This window comes from Penicillium chermesinum (assembly GCF_028974085.1).
Source record: "Penicillium chermesinum strain IBT 19713 chromosome Unknown utg000006l:1.0-2335141.0:1.0-2336784.0, whole genome shotgun sequence".
In the NCBI taxonomy this organism is placed as follows: domain Eukaryota; kingdom Fungi; phylum Ascomycota; class Eurotiomycetes; order Eurotiales; family Aspergillaceae; genus Penicillium; species Penicillium chermesinum.
In genome coordinates this window covers 266,956-281,122 of record NW_026695316.1, presented here as the reverse complement: position 1 = coordinate 281,122, position 14,167 = coordinate 266,956, and the positions used below count along the sequence as shown (strand labels likewise).

Genomic DNA, 14,167 nt, shown 5'->3' with positions numbered 1-14,167 from the left:
TTGCATCTAACGCTCCCCCCTACGGCGCTTGTTCTCAAATGCATTCTCCGGTTGACTATTTTGTAAACAGCATCGCTCGATTGATCGTGCACTACTGCAACCTTTTCAGCGTCGATAATGTCATGGAGTTGATCTTATACATTGTCCGCCATCTACCCACTACGCAGCACCCCTCCGAACACCGAACAATGACTGCCGCAAAACACCAGTTGAATATGAAATTTGCCAACGATCCCAGCAAGACTCGCAAGCTGGTATGGCATGCTGCACAGATACATGCCGTCGCTAATGAATACGTGGTGTCTGCCCCGTGTGAGATATTGCGAGTATTCATGGGCGCGATATTGCTCCTGGCTTTCTCGAAGTACTGCCCCAAGCTTGCTGCATCCGATGAGGGCTCAGCTAGCGATCGCCCCATGGTCTTCCTGGACCGACTAGACCCGACAAATACCCAAGCCGGACTAGTCGAAGTGTGGATCAAACATGGAGGCCCTGCAAGCCTTAGCGGAGTCAGCGACATTCATTCGTCCGAACTAGCGGCCACTGTTTGTCGACGAACTCAAGGGCTGCTGGAAAAGGCCCAGTGTTGGGGGTTGTCAAATAAATTTGTCAAGATTCTACATATGTTTCAGGATGCTGAAATTTGAATACAAAACGACAAGATTTGAAGCTTAACTGCAGCCAATTCTACAGCTCTTCTTTCCCCGCCCAAAAGGCTCCACTGCATCTCCGAGTCCTGATGCAAACTCAGGCGACAACTGGCATATTAGACTTGTCAAACAGCTTGGCTCTCGGCCTTTCCTCGTTCTCGAAGGGTAATAGGTAACATTATCGGCCTCGTTTTTACAGCTCTTTAGACGTATATATGTGAACGATTCATGTGAAATGGATTGTCAAATTGCCAAATTATAGCTAGAAGTGCTCTCTCAATTCGCGGGCATGGCACACCCATCACCGCGAAGATCAGTCCCGCCACTCCATACTCGGGTTTTGGTCACTGGGTCCACATAGCGTCGAATAATCTGGCCTCTGCCAAATTTCTTCCGGTCATGTTCGGACAGACACTCGACATTATGCCCCAAGGCTTTCAGGCCCTGGACTACGGTTTCTTCAATACCATCTTCGATAGAGATCGTCGGCCCGAACATAGCTTTCTCGCCGCTGCTATTTGCGCTGATGCAGATCCGAGGTGCATCAAGGGCTTCCTGGGGGTTCATGCCAAAAAGCTCCATATTTAAAAGCACCTGAAGATGACCCTGGGGCTGCATAAATCCGCCCATGACCCCGAACACACTGTGCAACTCACGCTCGTCGCCGTTTTTCCCGTTGGTTATCAGACCGGGGATGATGGTGTGATAGGGTCGCTTTGCAGGTTCATAGACGTTTGGATGATGCGGAGGGCCGACTTGGAAGTTCGCACCCCGGTTCTGGAGAGTAAAGCCACAGCCTGCTGGGATAATTCCCGACCCAAATCCTTCATAGTTGCTGTTGATGAAGCTCATCCCATTTCCATGGCGATCGGTCACGCAGAAGTAAACCGTGTCACTGTGATTATGTGCTGGGCTTGGTCCCGGAGTGCCATATGTATGGTCTTTCGCCAAGGCACTGTCGAAGAGTTCAGCCCGAGCTGCGAGGTACGGTCTGGAGACCATTTCGCTTGGGGAGACCTTGCTGAAGGTAGGGTCGGTGACCCACCACATGCCGTCCGCGAAAGCGATTTTCAACACTTCGATGACCGCATGAAGATAAGGAAGGGAATTATGGTCATTTGGCGAGAACTTGGGGATTTTGCCCTGACGTGCAAGTTCTTCGAACATCCCCAGCGCCATCAATGCGACGATACCCTGGCCGTTGGGCGGATGTTCCCATAATTCGACGCAGCTCTCAACCGCAGTAAGTGCATTCACATCTTGGGCCTTAACATCCTTCAAATCCAGTTTGAGTGAGATTGCCTCTGTCTCTTCTGTTCCAGTATGCAGATGGTCTTCCAGATCTGAAAGCTCCAGAAACGCATGTTGACGCTTGAGGACATCCACAATCGCCTCGGCAATTCTGCCGGTATAGAATCCCTTTTTCCCTTCCGTCGCCAACGCACGGAATGTCTTCGCCAGGTTCGGATTCCGCATGATTTCTCCTGGTCGCGGGGCTCGGACCCCATCCGGGGCAGATGGGTCTTCTTTCAACATCTCACGATAGTTCGGGGATGCATTGCGAAGCTCTTGCTCCCCATTTTGCCACTGTTGCGACAGCTGTCAGACTCTTCTCTTCCAGTATGATATTCAATCTTCTTACAAAACTTGAGCTGAGCTCGCTAACGGGAAACCCTTCTTCTCCAAGCGCAATAGCAGGCATCAAGACATCTTCTAGTGACAACTTTCCACTGCCGAACTTCTCGTACGTGTCCACCCACGCTGCAGCAGCACCCGGAACAGTCACACTCAGGGCACTTCCGAACGGGATTCTCCCTGTGGCCGAAGAATCCAAGCCCAACTGCTCATGTACCTGCGCAAGAGTCGAATTCTTGGCCGAGCGACCCGATCCATTCAAGGCATGCACCTTCTTCGTTTTGGCATCGAAGAATAAACAGAAAGCATCTCCTCCAATGCCAGTACTCGACGGCTCTGTAATGTTGAGCGCGGCAGCTTTGGCGGGGCGTTGTTAGACAACATTCGTCATGGAACCGGCTTTTAAAAAGACTTACCGATGGCGACGGCTGCATCCTATCTAGAGTGTGAGCTTCAAGTCCCGAAGAGAGGAAGCTAATCCCCCAGAATCAGAACGTACCGCTGCGTTGCCCCCCCATGCGGAGAATCTTCTGGCCTGCTTCTGCGGCGAGGGGTTGCGTACATGCCACCATGCCATTGGTGCTGTGGACTACACTTCTTCTGCTTTTAAAGGGGATAAACCGGCCACTGGTGAACCCAGAGGTCGTTGGCCCCTCGGGATTTATCGCTGAGCCCATGTTCAATCTTAGGAGTCCAGAGATAGAATGGGAGTGAATCTCGATGAAGAACAAGACACTGGGCCTTTGCACGAGGCGAGCGTGGCTGTAATATAGTGAACACCGGAGGAATGTGGAGCGCAATTCTGAGGGGAAACCCTCCGATAAGCCATCTGGGCAATGCCGTCCAGAAACCCCCCCACTTGTCGACATGGCGGACACTTCTCCGCTAATCGCAAGTCCAGGTGGGGTTCGGGATTTTAAGTCGTTCTTTGGATTTCTTGGCAGGGGTACATCATGAGCATAAGCATCACGGACCGCTCTCCGCTCCAATAGCTGTTCGTCAGCCATAGATTGTGACCTCCCATGTCGGATAGCCCTGGATGCTAAGGTTGAGCGGCCAACGTTTCATGGGGCCCGCCATTGCTCGCTTGGATCGTAAAACCACCACCACTATCATGTGAATTCTTTGGCTTCCATCTGACCTGCTGATGCTCATTGCACAACAACTCGAATGCAGGGATCTCAACAGATTTCTACAAATTCACCCTTCGACTTAACATACCCTCAACGACTACCTTTACTATTGCAACGTGCAATACGCTGACTCTTCTGCTCTTTTCTGGGCTGCAAAACATGGTTCTGAAAGAACCTTCTCTATGCTGGAGCAGATGTTCGCTGGAAGTCCGATTATTGGGTGCTTGCAAAGCCGTGGAACAGGCGTGCGCTATATCGTAAAAACTAGTAGCCTGTCTGCGAGAGTATCCTATATCTTATGCAGCGAGTAATAGGTATATCAAGGTTGTGCGAATTCTGCTATAAGAAGGAGTTGATATAAATTTTAGAGACTGCTGTGGCTGAAGCTCTTTGGTACTAGCAGCTCTCAACAGGTATTTTTTACTGGTTAACCTACTTGTATCGATGGGTGTATATCAACTATCGTATAATAGACAGGATCAACGTTCTATTATACACTTAGCTTTTGAGGGCTATAATGATATCGCAGACTATCTACTTGAGGAGCTGAAATAATATCGCTACTTCTATCTCACGTCGACTATCCAATCTGAAATTCAAAGGATGCTTTTATATACGGCAAGCAGAGGCGACCTGAGCCGAACTAAATATCTTGTTAGTATAGGCACGGATGCCAATTTCAAATTCAAGATAAGTTTTATTCTGAATATTTTGTTATGATAATTACTGATTCTCTTCTTGGTTTGTCTTTTTCTGAGTTCAATTGTTCGACTCCTCTTTCTAGTACAGTAGTCTTAGCGCCCTCTCTAGAGGTCGTAAAACTAATCCTCGAAATAGATGCTGACCCGAACATTAGCACATCACTATCAACATGGACCATGTGTGATAGTATATCTCGGTTAGTACTTCCACTTTATCATGCCATAAAGTAGGACAACAGCTTGTCTCTGGTCAAATTGCTCCTTGAATTTGGCGCAAGTGTTTATCAGGCTAGTTGGCTCTATCCGTCGCAGTCAATCTTGAAAAGCCAGCAGAGTTTCGGCCGCTGCTTGAGCATGGTGCGAGCAAATACGTCAGTGGCTCGAAGATGTCTCTCTTTCAACGCGCGCTCAAATCCCCTTGTGAAGACATTCGGAATGCCATTCTTGAACGAGGGATCACTCGGGAAACACCAGATCCGATAACTCCGTTGATTCGGAGAAGGCAGAAGAACGTTTAATATAGGTCGTTAACCAACCTTTTACCATTCCTGGCACAACGGCAATACTTTACAGCTAGGCTTAGCTTCCGAAAGATTGAACAGCCGTAGGTTCAACTACATCCAATCTTTGTGTGTTGGTATCCTTGGCTATTGGATTCTTGACCTATCGCATTCGTTCCTCAATTCTAATCGATCAGTTTCCCTACTTAACAAAGTCTGTTTATGCCGAGACAGCTAAAATTGGGAGCCCTTGGTGACGCGCGGTACCCCTATCCCTCCACACACACACACACACACACACACACACACACACACACATCGCATGTCATGACCACGCCCGTCCTCCTTAGTCCCGTGTGACAGACAACATCACAAAGAGTAGCAAAAGCCAGGCACAGTTCTACCTGTCGCTTACCCCCTCCTAGGATATAACCGTGTCTTCCTGCCTTAATACATCCGGCGCCTCTTCCTAAGCAACCTAGCCGGTTATTTAGCCCCTAGATACTTCCCTGCCGCACATTACACTAAAAACGGCCTTTTATTCAACCAAGCATTTGCAGATCTATCTACCATATGGGTACGATTCTTATATATAGGAAATTCACATCAAAATTTAAAATTATGTCGTAGCATTCTTAGCATTCCCTGAGCTTAGTGTGACTAAGATTCTTCCCACGTTTTCTGATGTGACATATTCTGTATAGCTGCTGGCCTTCATAAACGGATTACGAACATCAATTTGCCACTGTTTGTAAGGGTGTCAGAAGTTCTCTCAGGTATTTGTCTAATGTCGTGGATATTTGTCGTAATAAGGTTAACAAGTCCGAAACCTATAAAGAGCTCTTTCCTTCTGATGTGATCTATCATCATTTCCGAACTTGATTTGCGAACCCGCTTTTTTGGTGATGGGGTTTCTAGTCTTTAGGACTGGTTTCTCGCTTGCTCCGAGCATCAACTACAGGCCTAGCGCTCACTTTTGGGTGGTAATTTGATTCACACACTAATAGCTTATCGCTTTAGAATTTCCCAACCCGTGGGACATTCCGAGATCCACCCGACGCGGTCTTCGGACAACAGCAGCCGGGGCATTCTCGGCAGCCCGTGCTACACCTAATAATGTCTATTACCCTCGTTGATCGTGAGCTATCCCCATCTTAGCTTACGTTGACGCCACATTCCCATGTCATAAACCAGAGATTATCGGAATGAACAGATGTTACTTTGTACACTACGAGTGGAATGTCCTCACATTTACAGTCAGGAAAATTTTCCCTAGGTATTTCCAGATGGGATGAAGAACACCCAAGTAGCCCTTCTTGTAGAGCGTACGTTTGCAAGACACAAAAAAAACCTTCTGTGATCTTCTTTTCAGATACCAACATCACATTTGCCTTCAATATGATTGCTTCTACGTGCATAGTTACGTCTGTCTTCATTGGAGTGTCCCTCGGCGCGTCCGTCCCTCCAGCTTTGACGACCGTGCTCCAGCACGGACTGGTTCGATCGCGGATTATATTCATCATCTCAACACCACGGAAGACTCCCTAGCAAGGACTAGTCCGACTGCGGATTATATTCATCACCTCGATACCACGCAATCGCCCGAGGACAGCCCAGCAACATCAGAAAACTGGTCGGGCGCGGTATTGACAGGGACTGGGGTCACCGGGGTCACCGGGACATTTGTCGTACCTGACCCAATCCCTCCAGCAGATGCGGACCCATTAACCCAATATTGCGGAACCTCATGGGTCGGGGTTGACGGGGATGGCGCTGTCTGCTCCGGGGCACTTATGCAAGCTGGGGTGCAGTGGTGTGTGCGCCAAGATGAAGAACCTACCTTCTACGCCTGGCAGGAGTGGGTGCCAGATGAGCCAAGTGAAGTAGTTTTTGAGGATTTTGAAGTGGCAGCGGGGGATGAAATCCGGGTGACGGTGAATGCAACCGACAGCACAAGTGGGAACGCTCTGATAGAGAACCTCAGCACGGGGGCAAGCGCAGCACACATCTGGGCAGGGATGGACACCGCACTTTGTGAGAAGACGGCAGAATGGATCACCGAGGATGCTACGCTCGACGGGGTCTACGGGCGCCAACTCCAGCCATTTGCGAATTACGGATCGGTGGTGTTTACCAACAACTACGCCTTTGTTGGTGGCCAAAAAGTCGGTGTAGCCGATGCTGCTCCCTTGGACATGGTTCAGAATAATGTGTTGGTCAGCCAGGGATCAATCTCTGATGGGGAGGTTATCACCACCTACGAGCTTTGATATCGAGACTTTCAGGATCGTTCTCTCAGGCTGTTAGCCAAAATTTGCTAGGACGACTAGAGAGGCCTTGCACCAAATTTTGTTTATGGTGTTTTCCTATCGCGAGGAACGGGTGGAGCAAAAGTGCTGTTTCTGGACTGATTTCTTTATTTCTCTCAAAAGTTTTCTTACGACCAGAGGTCCCAAGGCAAGCCCTAGCTAGTGCGCGAGTCTAGGGGCAAATGTGGAAAAATAGAGTGTGCCCTCCTTCCAGGTCCTGTATAAGGTTTACAGTACAGCATAATAGAGAGCGAAGCCCCACCGTAACTCCCTGATTGTCCTTTGCCATGGGACCAGGAGGCCCATCTGGAACTCGCGGATGTCAGTGTCTCTCATAGATCCTGTTGACCTCCGGGTGATAGGTCCTGGACATTGTCAGTAGTCCACGACGCCCATATCTTAATTAGTACTCATTAATATTCAGCAAGCCACCTACGGTATAAATAGGAGTTTAAGATAAGATGGGAGTAATCGAAGTTACTAGCACATACATTCGTGCTCGTTGACGGCAGTCCCGGAACACTTGGGCCACTTTCCAAGCATAACTCCTTCACCACTGTGGATTTGCGACTCCCATGAACCCCTGACCACAGAAGAACGCGGACAACGAAATATACAATTGCAGGCGAGCTGAAGGCGCCACAGGAGAGATTCTATTCATCACAACATGACGATCCTCAATTATCTATATTGACCTTGTTGTTACCATTAGAAGACGATACAGGACGTCATCGCCGCGGCAATAACACGCCAATCAGACCCTACCGATAAGCCGATTGTAGGTGTCCCTGGGGGCACTATGTGCCCAATCCAACTTGTAGGGCCGAACTCGAGTGGCATGTTTCTTGTTCCTATCCCCCTTCGGCCCTTGGCTCTTGGCCCTTGGCCCTGTAATCCTGTGAAAGATGTAGGAACCCATGCAGGCCGCGGTTCGAGAAGGGCCTGCTCAGCGCAGCGCAAGACTTCATCTGGAACAAGCACTTTCCGAGGTCGAAAAGGATCACTAATAACACACGATCTACCTTTTTGAAACATGGTGTAACGCCCGATCCGGGGTTTTGGATTAGCAATTGATTCGGTGCTTTGTGAAGAACCAGCCCCTTAAGGACGTAGTCTCAGCCTGCGCCACTAATAGCTGCAGCTAGACGCAGTTGGGATCTCAACATGGGACCCATGTCTGGATGGTGTTCGAATACGGCAATGGGCCATGGCCAGTTGGTCATATCTCTAGTGCCCGATGTTTCCCGCCGAAACAAAGAAGCGTTGACGTGTCAGAAATGTAAGAAAGACTGGGGATGAATCAATTGCAATTGCATGTTAGAATTTATTTTCGGATCTCCTTTTGTCACGACCGAATTGGGAAGCGAAGGACACCGCCCCCGTTTTGATGGTCCTTCCGGCGTGATTTGGTAATTTTTCCAAAAAAAACGTTCTCGGGGTTTGCCTCCGTCTGCGGTTCTCTCCTCTTTAAAGCTCTCGAGGCTGGCTACAGTATGCCTTCGACTATTGTGCGCATCCCCCGCTCAATACACAGCGGCTAACCCCGCGCTGCTCGTGCTGCTTGCGCACGTTGTGATTGACTGTTGATCGGTACGAAAAATGGCGCACCTTGGCCTGAGTCCGATCCCTGAGTGGCTAACCACCAAAGCGAAATAGCAGCACGGCAAAACTCCCCTCTGGAAACCCCTTCTTCCCTCCACGTCCTTCCTATCTCTATACAAGCCGCCAGGGCGCTGCTCGTCGGATCACGACGGTCGCTGGCCATGTTTGGCCCAGTGATTCGCCGGGCATCGGCCGTCAAGAAGCGCGTCCCGCTCTTGAACAGGCTGCATATAAATTTCATTTTCGTGCATTACACCTACATTATCAGTTGGGTCCTGCTCAGCTCGGTCGTTGTCTACGTCGGGGGAGGCATCGCATACATTGATGCCCTGTTCATGTCGGCGGGCGCAGCGACCCAGAGCGGGTTGAACACGCGCAATCTGAACGAGTTGTGGACTTACCAACAAGTCTTCTTATATTGGGTCTCAATGTTCACAACCCCGATTTTTATCCACGGAACCCTGACGCTGGTCCGACTATATTGGTTCGAGCGCAGATTCCAGAACGTCGTCCGGGATGCACGTGCGCTGCGCGCCACTCGCTCGCGTATGAGCACGGTGAGTAAGGACAGGACCGGCGATGACACCAGTCGGGCGGAACGCGGAGTTGGCGGACGGTCGATTGTCGTACTACGGAATAACGCCGGTGATGCACGGGGGAACCGACTCCCAAACCCCGTCGCCAATGCCGCGGATGATTCGTCTGCTGAGCCCGATTCGGCCAGCGGGAAGGGCTCTAATGAACAGTCCGGTTCGGATGAGACCGATAGTACCGCCCCAGCGAGCCAATTTGGCCTGGGAAGCTTGCGGGTCCCGACCCAGCTGAACCCCGAAACCCATATCGCGTTCGTGGAGAGCCAGCGGAACAGCAAAGGTGCCCTGCGCATTCCCAGTCCTCGAGAATACGACCGTGGCGGTGTGCCCGAGGCGCTTGAGGAGGTGGATGAAGATAACAATGATCATGACCCGGAGCCCAAAAGCCCCAGCCCTAGTCGCCAACCGAGTTCCGCACCTTCGGAGGACGATGAAGTCGGTCCTCTGGAAGGACCGCACATCACTATAAACGAACCCGACTTCCATCGAACCCGCACTCGATCAGCTACCATTCCCCGTCTCGACACACGACCAACCATGCGCGATACGTTCACAAAGGATTTGAACGGCGACGAAGCTGAACACGACAACGGATTGGGTCCCTCTAACACGAGGCAGACATTTCGGGGAATATGGAGGTCTTTCACCCAGGAAAGAGAACGTCCGACCCAGCCGTATCTCAGTTGGAATGCCACTGTGGCTAGAAATTCGAATTTTGTGGATCTCACGGAGGAGCAGCGGGATGAGCTTGGCGGCATTGAGTATCGCGCTCTCAAGACTCTGGCTGTGGTCATCGCAGCCTACTACGTCGGTATTCATCTCATTAGCGCCATGGCGATGATTGGATGGATTATGACGGTGCCTCGGTGGGGCAAGATCGTCGAAGCAGATGGAGTTGGTCGACCCTGGTGGGCCATCTTCACCGCTGGGTCTGCATTCAACGATGTTGGCTTCACACTTACGCCGGATTCAATGGAATCCTTTGCAACAGCTGTCTTCCCATTACTGTTCTTTGCGATCACTATCATCATTGGAAATACGGGCTTTCCATGCGCCCTTCGTTTCGCAATTTGGTTGTTGTCGAAACTCGTCCGGCAAGGGACTGGTCTCTGGGAAGAGCTGAAGTTCCTCCTGGATCATCCGCGTCGTTGCTTTACCCTTCTCTTCCCTCGCAATGCCACTTGGTGGCTCTTCGCGATCCTGGTCTTGTTGAATGGCATCGATGTGATCTTCTTCATTATTCTGGACGTGAGTTAGCTTTTTTGATATCCGGTCGCGCTGGGTACAATACTAACCTTTTCCCCGCAGTTGAATGACTCGGCTGTTACCAAATACTCCCCTGGAATCCGGGTTCTCGATGGCTTTTTCCAAGCTTCGTCTACTCGCACCGCGGGCTTCGGTGTCGTCAGTCTATCAGACCTTCACCCTGCGATCCAGGTCTCCTATCTGATCATGATGTATATCTCCGTGTTCCCCATCGCCATTTCCATGCGTCGTACGAACGTTTACGAAGAAAAGAGTCTGGGAATCTACGCCTATGACGACGAAGACGACGACGATAACCAGACAGCCCCCACTTACATCGGCACTCACTTGCGCCGCCAGCTGAGTTTCGATTTGTGGTACGTGTTCCTGGGACTCTTCATCATTGCCATCGCAGAAGGGAGCCGCATCCAAGACTCCACCGACTATAACTTTCAAATCTTCACCGTCCTGTTCGAGGTCGTTTCGGCCTACGGTACTGTCGGTCTCTCCTTCGGCTATCCGAACAGCAATACCTCTTTTTCCGGCCAATTTAACGTCATTTCCAAGCTGGTCATCATCGCCATGCAAATCCGTGGCCGCCACCGTGGTCTGCCCGTCGCTCTGGACCGTGCCGTCCTTTTACCCAGTGACGCCCTCCATCGCCACGAAGCAGAGACCATCGAGCGTCGGATGCGCCGGCGCCCCTCGAACCTGAGTGGCGGCGCCTCGATGGGCTGGGCTGCATCTCGGACTCTCTCCCAGGCCCACGGCGATGCGGGCCGTTCGTCTGCGTTTGAGAGTCGTGATTTCCAGCACCAGCCCCTCAACGGCGATTCGATGGTGAACCGTACCGGTACCGCTCGCTCCCAGCGATCCGGGACGGTCTTTTCGAATGCGTCGGGGCGTTAACGAGTGTTCCTTACCTCTTCCTATTTCTTGCCATCTTCCGGGAGTGATCTTTTTGTACATTTTGAGAGCCTTGGCGTTCTTTTGGGAGTTTCTTACTGTCCCTATCTTGGTCAGCCCGGGCGCTGTGGATATTTAAGCATTGCATGTGTGAATAGAAGCATATACAAGCGTGTACTGGAATATTACTTTGAATTTATGATATATACGAGAATACATCAGCACAGGAAGACGCTAGTGCTATCCTACAGGAGTAGTCTCGCATTCTACCAGAAGCTCCAGATACCGTTGCAGCACCGTGAATCAGTCAGCCCCTCCTTTCTGAGACCTCTGGCAGAGTAACTCGGACGACAACTTGCTTCTGACCTATAATCTCTCTCCGAGAACTTGACGCTAACGAATACTCCTACTCTCGCTCTACGAGTGAAACGCAGGAAAAACAATACAGAGACGGTGGTCGCAGCCACCAAAAGACGACTCAATGTCCATTGAGAAATAATCATAGTGAGGATTCTAAACTATACCTGTGCATCAACCGCACCAAAAAGAACCAGAGACAAAAGCCGAAATCGAGGGGTAAATATCACACATGTCCCACCGCCATATCGTTTCTTCATTAAATCCATAAACAGAAGAACTCTTACCTTTGAGCTTACGCCTGGTGCAACAGCCCCCCATCGGCAAAAGGGTTTTCAAGCGCGATATCTTGCATACCCCGCCGGCTCTTCGGCGTCTGGTCGTAGCTAGCGGCCCGTTGCTTAGACGGCGCGAGCAGAGTGTTCGGAATGAAAGGCCCCCCTGGCGTAACCGGACTTGCATCCGCGGAGCTAGTGTCCGTCCGCTTGGGCTGTGAGCCGTATCGTGTACTGCGGACTGTGTTGGAGCGCATCGGCATCGCCGAGGAGTCGGTTGGGATCGGGGGCGCTGGGGGCCGCCGCCATGCCTGCGCGGAGGGAATGGGCATCGCGCCCGGGGTGAGATCGGGGCCTGTTGCTCCTTCGATGAGTTGCCGGCCTGCTTCGATGGTGACACCGCGGCCTTTGCGCGTGTGTTGAGGGGGTTCGCGGAAGACAGGCGTGAGGTCGACGAGGGGTCTGTTCGATTGGCCGATTGATTCCGATCGGCCGCGGGGCCCTTTAGCTGTGGGCGCGCCGTTTGGATGTGAGGGCATCTCTGGTATCATGGCGCCGGAGGGGTAGAGCCAGGGATCTTGCTTTTCCCGCTTTTCGCGCTCTTCTCGTTCCTGCATAGCGGCTCGGCGCTGTGTGTAAGTGCGTCCTAAGAGCCCAGTGGGAGAGAACGTCTCTGGTTCCTCCTCGGGGCTCATTCCCGGGAGCGGCGGCGCGGGCCCTGGATGTTTATCTACCCGGGTATTGATGGCGATTGTCTCGTGGAAAGGCTTTGTCGGCGGCGCTGGGTGTTCTCGGGTGGATTTCTTGCGAGAGAACAGGTCTTGGGCGCTTGTTGATTGTGATATCCCTGCCGTTCGCAGAGGGGGTGACCCATCTCCAGGTATTTGATCCACCAGGGGCGATTCATAGGTCGGCCGTTGAGCGCCCCGTCTCTGCGTGGATGTCCCTTTGGGAGAGGCCGTTTCTTCCGTTGGTAGGATGGCTCCAAGTTCGTTGATCAGGTACCAGCTCCGCCATTGCTGTACAGCGTGGTGCCATTCGTCAGCAACCGCTCGGTCACTTGTACTGAAAAAATGCACGAAGTTGTCGGTGGATAGGAACATAGTAGATTTCTGCTGACTTTTGATTGCCAAGCAGAATCGCTTCGGTGGTTTAATGTCTTTGGCGGCTGCTCGGGCACTGGGGGTATAGATATCGTAGTCTGATAGGTGGCAAATGTTGGTAGAGTCTTTTGAGGTTTCCTTCTTGGCCATGGTGACCTGTCCGTCCGTCCGGAGGGTCACGAAACGTTTGTCCCATCTTCGGGGCCGATGAGAGTAGTACATTAATACGGTAGTCTCGCCAGGCCTTTCTAAAGGCACATGCTGCGCATCCAGACGGGCATAGATGTCCATGCTGGACGGAGGAATGACTGTAAGGCGATTGCCATCGGCATCCTGAGACCAGGAGTTCATGATCTCACGGATGTGTTCATAGCGGCGCAGAGGTCGATCCAGGCCGATCTGGCGGAAAGTTTCGACCAGGATGAAAGTGTCAGGGTTTATCTCAGAAGACAGAGTCTTGGACGCCGAGCGAAGGATGTCGGAGGCCCGGGTAGAGGGAGTAAAGGGAAACCATAGTGACACATTGCCGTACTGCACTAGAACGTGACGTTTGCCGGCGTTAACGGCCGACACAGGCGCATCTGTGCCTGGAACAATGCCACCGCCGCCAACCCCAATATAGCGGGGACTAGCCTGGTCTTTGGCTGACGCGCCCTTGGGCTTTCCTAAGCCAACTTTTTGAAAGAAGGATTTGCGGTCCGCCGGGTCGGTTGAAGGATCTGGCTTGGCTCGGCATTCTTGGGTAGTTTCGCGACTTTGCACCGTTGACGTCCCGTTTTCTGTGGTGAGTGACCTTCTGGCGCTCTTCTCGATCGACGGCGGTCGCGTCGACGGGCGAGATTTTGGGTTTCCGCCGGTCAGTTGGTCCATAGCGTCCAGGCGGTGTTTCTCTCGCAGGTGCTCTTCCTCCGCGTCCGACTGGTGTCTCGCGTGACGGGAGGCTGGAACCGCGACGCGAGAAGTTGCTAGCGCAGCCCCGGGGATCGCGGGGCTGCTCTCAGCACCAGGCCTTCTGCGTCGATAGCGCGACATGCTCCTGGCGATGGTGGGGTTAGTATCGCTTGCCGTGCTGGAGGTGGCTGGGCGGTTCATGTCGTCGACTGTCGTAGAGTCCTCGCGGGCCTGGCGATAACGGGAAGGTTTGGCCATTGAACCGGA

The 14,167-nt window shown here is 51.8% G+C and overlaps 5 protein-coding genes across 5 annotated transcripts; 3 read left to right on the top strand and 2 right to left on the bottom strand.

The window, feature by feature from the left end:
• Nucleotides 1-38: 38 nt before the first annotated feature.
• On the top strand, nucleotides 39-647 carry N7468_007870 (uncharacterized protein; the record flags this gene model as incomplete). Its single annotated transcript, XM_058477166.1, has 1 exon — nucleotides 39-647. The coding sequence occupies one exon, from the start codon at nucleotides 39-41 to the stop codon at nucleotides 645-647; it is 609 nt and encodes a 202-aa protein (XP_058327511.1).
• Nucleotides 648-926: 279 nt separating this feature from the next.
• Nucleotides 927-2,962, bottom strand: N7468_007869 (gamma-glutamyltransferase family protein; the record flags this gene model as incomplete). The annotated part of the gene is made up of 3 exons (XM_058477165.1): nucleotides 927-2,249; nucleotides 2,293-2,642; nucleotides 2,785-2,962. The coding sequence occupies 3 exons, from the start codon at nucleotides 2,960-2,962 to the stop codon at nucleotides 927-929; spliced, it is 1,851 nt and encodes a 616-aa protein (XP_058327510.1).
• A 2,862-nt stretch (nucleotides 2,963-5,824) lies between these two features.
• N7468_007868 (A4/G1 family peptidase) lies at nucleotides 5,825-6,889 on the top strand (the record flags this gene model as incomplete). Its single annotated transcript, XM_058477164.1, has 2 exons — nucleotides 5,825-5,895; nucleotides 6,040-6,889. The coding sequence occupies 2 exons, from the start codon at nucleotides 5,825-5,827 to the stop codon at nucleotides 6,887-6,889; spliced, it is 921 nt and encodes a 306-aa protein (XP_058327509.1).
• Nucleotides 6,890-8,691: 1,802 nt separating this feature from the next.
• On the top strand, nucleotides 8,692-11,277 carry N7468_007867 (potassium ion transporter; the record flags this gene model as incomplete). The annotated part of the gene is made up of 2 exons (XM_058477163.1): nucleotides 8,692-10,371; nucleotides 10,432-11,277. The coding sequence occupies 2 exons, from the start codon at nucleotides 8,692-8,694 to the stop codon at nucleotides 11,275-11,277; spliced, it is 2,526 nt and encodes an 841-aa protein (XP_058327508.1).
• Nucleotides 11,278-11,926: 649 nt separating this feature from the next.
• On the bottom strand, nucleotides 11,927-14,158 carry N7468_007866 (uncharacterized protein; the record flags this gene model as incomplete). The annotated part of the gene is made up of 1 exon (XM_058477162.1): nucleotides 11,927-14,158. One exon carries the CDS (start codon nucleotides 14,156-14,158, stop codon nucleotides 11,927-11,929), a length of 2,232 nt encoding a protein of 743 aa, XP_058327507.1.
• Between the last annotated feature and the right edge of the window lie 9 nt (nucleotides 14,159-14,167).